This window comes from Carlito syrichta, unplaced genomic scaffold (genome assembly GCF_000164805.1).
Source record: "Carlito syrichta isolate Samal-C Ts95f unplaced genomic scaffold, Tarsius_syrichta-2.0.1 Scaffold288315, whole genome shotgun sequence".
Taxonomy (NCBI): Eukaryota; Metazoa; Chordata; class Mammalia; order Primates; family Tarsiidae; genus Carlito; species Carlito syrichta.
Genome location: NW_007232411.1, coordinates 212,209 through 221,629, shown reverse-complemented (window position 1 = coordinate 221,629; position 9,421 = coordinate 212,209). Strand labels below are relative to the sequence as shown.

The following is a 9,421-nucleotide window of genomic DNA, read 5'->3' as shown; positions in this document are numbered from 1 at the left end:
TGCGCCTGTAGTTCCAGCTACTTGGAAGGCTGAGGTGGAAGGATCGCCAGAGCCCAGCAGGTCAAGGCTGCGATGGCCGAGAGCGGCCACTGCACTCCAGCTGGGTGGCAGAGTGAGACTCCAAATAAAAAAAAAATTTGTTTTAATTGTATTGTAGAGATGAGGTCTTGCCAAGTTGCCTGGGCTAGTCGCGAACCTGCGGGCTCAGGCAATCCACTCGCCTCGGCCTCCCAAAGTGCTGGGGTTACATGCTGAGTCATCGAGCTCTGCCTGTCGATGATATTTAAAGCCAGGGGACCGGAGTGGTAACCATGTGAAGAAAAGAGTTGCTGGAATTTTGAAGCAGGTGCACAGGCTGCTTAGGAAGCATATATAGTCCTGTGTCTACCTGTTTAGATGAGATCAGAATGAAGACCAAGCTGAGGCTGAGCACAAGGACAGCGTACTTGATGTACTCTAGGATGGGCATGTATGTCAGACCTAGATCTGCAAAATTATAGTACTCTTACCCTCTGTGCAAGTCCAAAAATTTTAACAATCAGCTATTGTTATCCATCACTAGCTGGCTCAGGAGGTAAGGATGCCCTTGTGGAGAGGCTGGTCTAGAAAAGAAGAATAGGGAGTCAGGGTTGTTGAGGCCTGCTCACCTGCTTTTTTGCCAGTCATGGGCAGAGAGGATCCCCATAGAGTCTGAGCAGCTGATTTGGTAGGCTCAACCAAGGAAGAACTACTCAAGGAAGAAGCTTGAGGTCTCGCCGGGCTTGGTGGCTCAGTCTATAATCCCGTGCCTTTGGGAGGCTGAGGTGAGTGGACTGCCTGAGCCCGCGGGTTTGAGACCCGCCTGGGCAACTTGGCAAGACGTCTCTACAATAAATCAAAAAATTAGCTGGGCGTGGTAGCGTGCGTCTGCAGTTTCAGCTACTTGGAAGGCTGAGGCGGAAGGATCGCCGGAGCCCAGCAGGTTGAGGCTGCGGTGGCCGGGAGCGGCCACTGCAATCTGACAGAATGAGACTCCAACTCAAAAAAAAAAAAAAAAAAGCGTGGATAGAACTGAGGGAACAGACAGGGGTTTCTCAGTTCTGAATGCCCCTCTGTGTAGGGGGTAGTGGTGGCGGGGGCGGGGTGATGTAGGCTCTGATTTTGGCTGCTTCATCTCCAACCTTGGAGTAGAGTGGGTACTCAATAAACGTTTGGTGAATGAATGAGTGCATGAATATTTGGAATGCTTGAAGGTGCAAGATGCTTAGAGTTGGCTATCCCGAATTTGAATCATGGCCCTAAGTGACCCAGGATGACCTCAACCCTCTGAACCTGCAAACTCATTTGTCAATGGGAATAACCATATAGCCTGCCTCATGGGGTTGAGGTATGGATTAAATGAGAACAGGGGTTACTATGCTTACTGTGTGAAAGCAGTCTTTAAATATTTACTAAAAGAACACACTCTGTTAAAGCGCTTTAGTTATGTCAGCTTTCACTAAATTTTTTTTTTTATTTTTGAGTTGGAGTCTCACTCTGTCGTCCAGACTGGAGTGCAGTGGTATGCTCCTGGCCACCGCAGCCTCGACCTGCTGGGTTCTGGCGATCCTTTCGCCTCAACCTTCCAAGTAGCTGGAAATACAGGCACGCACTACCACGCCCGGCTAGTTTTTTTGATTTATTGTAGAGATGAGGTCTCGCCAAGTTGCCCAGGCAGGTCTCGAACCCGTGGGCTCAGGCAATCCACTCACCTCGGCCTCCCAAAGCGCGGGATTACAGGCTGAGCCACAGAGCCCGGGCAATTTTTTTTTTTTTTTTTTTTTTTTTGAGTCGGAGTCTCATTCTGTTACCCAGGCTGGAGTGCAGTGGCACGCTCACAGCGACCACAGCCTCGACCTGCTGGGCTCCGGCGATCCTTCCACCTCAGCCTTCCGAGAAGCTGGAACCACAGGCAGTGTCACCACGCCCGGCTCATTGTTTGATTTATTGTAGAGATGAGGTCTCGCCAAGTTGCCGGGGTTGGTCTCGAACCCTTGGGCTCAGGCAGTCCTCTTGCCTCCACCTTCCAAAGTGCTGGGATTACAGGCGTGAGCCACCGCGCCCGGCCTCACTAAATATTTAATTCCGTTAAAAGTATCTACTAAGGGTCTATTACGGTTTGTTGATTTATGGGGGTCGGTGATCTGACGGCGAGCGGGCAAGGTGAAAGGGCGGGACTTAATGTTTCCGGCCTGCGACAGCGAGGCCCAATAAGACCCGTTGAGGAGGCGGAGCCCCGCCCCCGTCGCCGCTGCAGTCCCGGAAGTGGGGTTGGGACGGTTGCGTATATTTCCGGTGTAGGCGCCAGGACTGGTGTAGGTGTGGACGCTGAGGTTCTGCCTCTGAGGGGAAGATGTTCTACCACGTGAGGAGGGCTCGGGCGGCAGCAAGGGCCGGGTGGAAAGGAGGAGCGAGGCCGGGGGCCGGGCTGAGGCGTGCGCCTGGCCTGGTCTTCATCTCACTTTTCCTCGCAGATCTCCCTGGAGCACGAGATCCTGCTGCACCCGCGCTACTTCGGTCCCAACTTGCTCAACACGGTGAAGCAGAAACTCTTCACCGAGGTGGAGGGAACCTGCACGGGGAAGTGAGTGTCGCGCCCTCCGCGTGCAGCCTGATGGGTGCGCACCCCTCTCCCACGTTTATTCATCCCGCGAGGTCCTGCCTCCCACCCTAGGGAGACCTTTCACCCAGGCACCCCGGGCAGCCAGTTGCTTCTTGCTTTGGGCGCCCACGGCGCCCTTTGCAAAGCTGGAGAGTAAGACTTTCTACCCTCAGTTAGGATTGGTCATTCATTTGCTCCCAAATATTTTGTAAAACTCTGCTATGTGCCAGGACCTGTGCTGGGCTCTGGAAACATGCAGTGAGCAAGATAGGATGAGGACAGATCTCATGGAGCTCACAGTTTAGTCATTGTTCCTGTGCCTGTTTTCCCCTTTGTGACTCTCCTGGTTTTCTCTATCCCCTGTGCCCAGGGACCTCACGCATCATGGGCTTCATGAAACCAGATTGAGAGTTTGGGAGGAAGGAAGAAGGCTGGGACTTGACCATCACTGAGCTTTGCACAGAGGGGGACCTCTCACAGGGTGATATTAACGGGCTCAGCCCGGGGTTGTGGAGTACTTGGGTCTCCGGCATCAGAATAACCTGGGTCAGTTCTTGGAACACACAAGTTCCTGAGCCTCATTATTTCCTATAGAATCAAGACTCTCTGGGAGCAGACCTGAGAATCTGCATTTTTATTATTTTTTGAATCAGAGTCTCACTCTTGTCGCCCAGGTTGGAGTGCAGTGGCACACACACAGCAACCACATCCTCCACCTGCTGGGTTCAGGCGATCCTTCCACTTCAGCCCACTTCAGCCTTCCAAGTAGCTGGAACCACAGGCGATGCCACCACGCCCGGCTCATTTTTTGATTTATTGTGGAGATGTCATGCCAGGTTGCCCGGCCTGGTCTCGAACCTGTGGGCTCAGCCAGTCCTCTCACCTTGGTCTCCCAAATTACTGGGATTACAGGGAGCCCAAGAGAATCTGCCTTTTTTTTTTTGAGTTGGAGTTTCACTCTGTCGCCCAGACTGGAGTGCAGTGGCCGCCGCAGCCTCGACCCACTAGGCTCCGGCTATCCTTCCTCCTCAGCCTTCCAAGTAGCTGGAACTACAGGTGCGCGCTACCACACCCGGCTAATTTTTGATTTATTGTAGAGATGAGGTCTTGCCAAGTTGCCCAGGCGGGTCTCAAACCCACGGGCTCAGGCAGTTCATTCACCTTGGCCTCCCAAAGGCGCAGGATTACAGACTGAGCCACCAAGCCCGGCCTTTTAATAAGGTGATTTGGAGGCATTCCAAAGATTGAGCTCTGTTGGCTCAAGAACTGCGGTGTTTTTAGATATTTATCATGATATTACTAGAGTAGTATTTGGCCTTATAAATATTGATCTAGGCCAGGCACAGTGGCTCATGTCTATAATCCCAGCTCTTTGGGAGGACAAGGCAAGAGGATTGCCTAAGCCCAGGAATTTGAGACCAGCTTAGGTAACATAACAAGACCCTGTCTTTACAAAAGATAAAAAATTAGCCAGGCATGATGATGTATACCTGTAGTCCCAGCTACATGGGAGGCTGAGGCGAAAGGATCACCTGAGCCCAGGACATTGATCATGCTGCTGCACTCCAGCCTGGGTCACAGAGTGAGAATCTGACTCAAAAAAAAAGAAAGATACTGATCTGTGTCCTGTCTTTTCTCTTGGTCACTAAGATCTCTGGGTCAGAGGTACCATCTACTATTCCTTTTGCTCCCCTGCCCCCAAGGCTCAGTGTCTTGTGGCAAATGGCTTTAGAACCTCTTCCGTACACAGTGCTTTTCTCTTTCTCATCCTCTTCGCAGGTACGGCTTTGTAATTGCTGTCACCACCATTGACAATATTGGTGCTGGTGTGATCCAGCCTGGCCGAGGCTTTGTCCTTTATCCAGTTAAATACAAGGCCATTGTGTTCCGGCCTTTTAAAGGGGAGGTCGTGGATGCCATTGTCACTCAGGTCAACAAGGTAAGACCATACTCAGGGGATGCAGTGGGTTGGTCCTGAGTCTACTTGATAACTTTGTGCCTTCGGATAAGTCATTTCACCTCTTGTGCTTTACTTTCTAGACCTGTCAAATTATATGGTAATCTTGTCCTGCCTAACTCGGGGGAAGGGAATCAATCCTATTATTATTATTATTTAATACTGAAGCCCAGTGTGATGGCTCATGCCTGTAATCCCAACACTCTCACTCAGGCGAGAGGATTGCCTGAGTCCAGGGGTTTGAGACCAGCCTGGGCAATGTGGCAAGATCTTGTCTCTACAATAAATGAAAAAAATTAGCCAGGTGTGGTGGCTCGTACTTGTGGTTCCAGCTATTTGGAAGGCTGAGGCGGAAGGATTGCCTGAGTGCCTGAGCCCAGGAGGTCGAGGCTGTGGTGGCCATGGGTGTACCACTGCACTCCAAGTAGCTGGAACCACAGGCATGTGCTGCAATGTCAGGCTGATTTTTTGATTTATTGTAAAGATGAGGTCTCGCCATGTTGCTCAGACTGGTCTCAACCCCTGAGCTCAAGTAATCTTCTTTTGTTTTTGTTTTTTTTGGAGTTGGAGTCTCACTCTGTCACCCAGACTGGAGTGCAGTGGCCGTTCCTGGCCACCGCAGCCTCGACCTGCTGGGCTCTGGCGATCCTTCTGCCTCAGCCTTCCAAGTAACTGGAACTACAGGTGCACGCTACCATGCCCGGCTAATTTTTTTTTGATTTATTGTAGAGATGAAGTCTCAACAAGTTGCCCAGGCGGGTATCGAACCCGCGGGCTCAGGCAATCCACTCACCTCAGCCTCAGGTAATCTTCTAATCTCTGCCTCCCAAAGTGCTGGGATTACATTAGCCACTGGGCAAGGCTCATGTTCACCAAAAACAGCATGACCCTTGTGCCCCACCCTCTGTGCCCCACCCTATTCGCCCAATCTCATCACAAGCTACATTTCTTTGGTTTCACAATGAAAAAGTCCTCAAAGGGAAACCTTTTACCAGTGTGGAAGAGGTGAAACAAAAAATGGCAGAAGCACTAAAAGGCATCGGAATTTATGAGCTCAAAACTTTTGAGCAGTGGAAAAAAGCATCTTGATAAGTGTATTGCATTAAACAGAGAGTATTTTGAAGGTGACTGAAATTTAAACATATAAGAATAAGCTGGGCATGGTGGCTCATGCCTGTAATCCAGCACTTTGGGAGGTGGTGCCTGAGTCCGGGGATTCAAGACCAGCCTGGCCAACTTGGCGAGACCTTGTCTCTACACTAAGTCAAAAACTTAGCTGAGTGTGGTGGTATGCACCTGTAGTTCCAGCTACTATGAAGGCTTAGGCAGAAGGATGGCCTGAGCCCAGCAAGTCGAGGCTGCGGTGGCCATGAGCCTGCCATTGAACTCCAGCCTGGGTGACAGAGTGAGACTCCAATTAAAAATAAATAAATAAAAGGAAAGGTTAAAAATAGAGAAATGAAAACAAATGATACAATTCAGACTCATTTCAAAACAGGAATAATATTAGGAATCAGATAAAGATGGAGGGACTTAAAAGACCTCAGGGGACAAGGTTAGGTACAGTGGCTCATGCCTGTAATGCCAGCACTTTTGGAGGCAGAGGCAGGAGGATCGTTTGAGGCCAGGAGTTTGAGATCATCCTAGGCCACATAGTGAAACTCCATCTCTACAAAAATAAAAAAAATTAGCTGGTTGTAGTGGGTGGGCCTATAATGCTGGCTACATGGGAGGCTGAGGTGGAAGGATTGTTTGAGCCCAGAAGGTTGAGGCTACAGTTGCACCACTAACCACTGCACTCCAGCCTGGCAACAGAGTAAGACCCTGTCTCAAAAAAAAGACCAGGGACAAAAGAAAAGGAAAGATCACTCTACTAATTTTTCTTCTAGGTTGGACTCTTCACAGAAATTGGGCCTATGTCTTGCTTCATCTCTCGACATGTAAGTCTAGGCAAGGTGGGAGGGGCTAAGGAAGAGAAGCACCCATTCATGACCATTCAGTTAAAGTGCTGACCCAAGCCGGGCTCGGTGGCTCAGCCTGTAATCCCAGCACTTTGGGAGGCCAAGGTGAGTGGATTGCCTGAAGCCTGCGGGTTCGAGACCCCCTGGGCAACTTGGCGAGACCTCATCTCTACAATAAATCAAAACTTAGCTGGGCATGGTAGTACAAGCCTGTAGTTCCAGTGGAAGGATCACTGGAGCACAGCAGGTTGAGGCTGCAGTAGGTGACAGTGAGACTCCAACTCAAAAAAATAAATAAATAAAGTGCTGACCCATTCTCACTTTACTTTCAGTCTATTCCATCAGAGATGGAGTTTGATCCTAACTCCAACCCACCATGTTACAAGACAATGGATGAGGTGAGTGGGCAAGAAGTCAGTGAGAGGGAAGAGAGAGAATTAGCAACTCTGAGGCAGAATATTGACTTGGGGGTGTCTGAGTAGAGATGGTCTCCAACTTATAATGGTTCAACTTTTTGATGGTGCAAAAGCCATAATGCATTCAGTTCGCTATGGATCCACCATGAGTTATGGTGACTTAAACCTGTTGTAAGTCGAAGGAGCATCTGTTTACTGTTCCCTGCTCTCCCCAGGACATTGTGATTCAGCAGGACGATGAGATCCGCTTAAAGATTGTGGGGACCCGTGTGGACAAGAATGACATTGTGAGTCTTTTGTCTGCTTCTCTGCCTATACCAGGCAGAACTGAGAGCTGAAGATTTCTTCCCACCCACAGTTTCAGGGAGTTCTCTGCTCTTCTGCCAGGAAGAAAGGAAGGGTGGACAAAGGCCTGGGACTAGGGGGTGAAGGATGGTTCTGTGCTCATCTTGGCTTCATTTCCTTTTTACCTTCCCTCCTGCAGTTTGCTATTGGCTCCCTGATGGATGATTACTTGGGTGAGTGCCTGATCATATGCCTGGAGAAGGGGTGTGGATTGGTGGGGAGTACATAGAGGATTTAATGCCTTAGTCAAAGACTTAACCTTTCACGTTGCCTGCTTGGATGATCCAGGGCTTGTACACTTGGGATGGGAAGTACACAGTTGTGGCTGCTCCCAAACTCTGGGTCTAACTGATACACCCTTCCTGTTTTTGCAGGGCTTGTAAGCTGAGTATAGGAGCCTCCTACCTTTGGTTCTGACCTAGGAAGTATGACTGTCACTTACCGTGTTGTCTCAAGGCCCAGTCTGGCTGCTGTTGGGAAGGCAGGAATGGTACTTTGTCCCCTGAAGATATCTGGTGCTTCATTTGGCTTAGCTGCCGCTTCCAAATTTTTTACTGTGCTCTAACCATAAAGAGTTCTTGGTTTTCTTGGCAGTGTTATCTTTTCTGGGCATAAATAACAACTCTTTTTAAGAAGGCTGTGGGGTCAGTTGCTCACTGGCCTCTTTTTCCCTTAGACTGATGCCTTGACTAGCCTCAGCCACCTAGGGGATCTGACTAACTTAATCTGCCAATGTTTACAGTTGACATCATGGAAGTCAAGACTCTGATGTTGCATCTTTGGCTTCTAGTAAATGATACCATCTTTAGAGCCATACTGAATCCTAATCTACTTCCAGGGTGTTTGCCGTTTTCCTGCCCTTAAAAATAACCAAGAGGCTGAGCTTGGTGGCTCGGTGTAATCCCAACACTTGGGAAGCCGAGGCAAGTGGATTGTCTGAGCCTGCAGGTTCAAGATCAGCCTGAGCAACTCTCTACAATAAATAAATAAATAAATGAATAAAAACTTAGGTGTGGTAGCACATACCTGTAGTTTCAGTTACTTGGAAGGCTGAAGTGGATGGATTGCTGGAGCTCAGCAGGTTGACACTGGGGTGGCTGTGAGCATGCCACTGCACTCCATCCTGGGCAATGGAGTGAGATGCCAATTCCAAAAAATTAAAAGATAACCAAGAACCAGGCTTGGTGGCTCAGCCTGTAATCCTGCATCTTGGGAGGCTGAGGTGACTGGATTGCCTGAGCCCAAGGGTTTGAGACCCACCCGGGCAACTTGGCAAGACCTTGTCTCTACAATAAATTTTTAAAAAATTAGCCGGGCGTGGTAGCGCGCGCTTGTAGTTCAGCTACTTGGAAGGCGGAAGGATCACCGGAGCCCAGCAGGTCGAGGCTGCGGTGGCCGGGACTGTGCCACTGCACTCCAGTCTGGGCGACAGAGTGAGACTCCAACTCAAAAAAAAAAAAAATAACCAGGAGTTGCCAGGCATGGTGGCTCATACCTATAATCCCAGCACTTTGGGAGGCTGAGGCGGGAGGATTGCTTCAGCCTGGGAGTTCAAGACCAGCCTAGGTAACTTGTCTCTACAAAAAATAAAAAAAATTACCTGGGTGTAGGGGTGTGCACCTGTAGTCCCACCTTTTCAGGAGGCTGAGGGAGGATCACCTGAGCCCAGGGGTTCAAGGCTGCGGTGAGCTGTGATTGTGCCACTGCACTCCATTTGGGTAACAGTGAGACCTGTACACTCACACACATACACAGACAAAACCAAGAGTATAATTGGGAAACGGGAGAGCAGATGTTAAACAGGAAGAGATGAACAAGAGGCTAGTAATGATACAATTGTGGGGTCTCAAATAACTTGGAAATGAATATATGAGCTGGGTTGGTGGCTCAATCTAATCCTGCACCTTCGGGAGGCTGAGGGGAGTGGATTGCCTGAGCCCGTGGATTCAAGACCCACCTGGGCAACTTGGCGAGACCTCATTTCTACAATAAATAAAAAATTAGCTGGGCGTGGTAGCGCATGCCTGTAGTTCCAGTTACTTGGAAGGCTGAGGCGGAAGGTTAACCGGAGCCCAGCAGGTCGAGGCTGCGGTGGCCAGGAGCGGCCACTGCACTCCAGTCT

General features: G+C 49.8%; 2 protein-coding genes across 2 annotated transcripts in view; one reads left to right on the top strand and one right to left on the bottom strand.

Moving 5' to 3' along the window:
- ZBTB3 (zinc finger and BTB domain containing 3) overlaps window positions 1-469 on the bottom strand; it is a 9,195-nt gene extending 8,726 nt beyond the window's left edge. The window contains exon 1 of the mRNA XM_021710234.1: window positions 389-469. Within this exon, the coding sequence (XP_021565909.1) occupies window positions 389-469 (81 nt within the window). The remainder of the gene's footprint in view (window positions 1-388) is intronic.
- Window positions 470-2,312: 1,843 nt separating this feature from the next.
- POLR2G (RNA polymerase II subunit G) lies at window positions 2,313-7,890 on the top strand. Its single transcript, XM_008053599.1, has 8 exons — window positions 2,313-2,383; window positions 2,493-2,602; window positions 4,400-4,559; window positions 6,467-6,517; window positions 6,871-6,936; window positions 7,170-7,241; window positions 7,439-7,472; window positions 7,674-7,890. The coding sequence occupies exons 1-8, from the start codon at window positions 2,372-2,374 to the stop codon at window positions 7,685-7,687; spliced, it is 519 nt and encodes a 172-aa protein (XP_008051790.1). The 5' UTR covers window positions 2,313-2,371; the 3' UTR covers window positions 7,688-7,890.
- Window positions 7,891-9,421: the final 1,531 nt, after the last annotated feature.

Bases quoted from the DNA above. Each gene is read 5' to 3' on its own strand.
- POLR2G (XM_008053599.1), top strand. The intron at 2,603-4,399 runs GTGAGTGTCGCG...TCCTCTTCGCAG, and splicing joins GAGGGAACCTGCACGGGGAA to GTACGGCTTTGTAATTGCTG. The intron at 7,242-7,438 runs GTGAGTCTTTTG...TCCCTCCTGCAG, and splicing joins GTGTGGACAAGAATGACATT to TTTGCTATTGGCTCCCTGAT.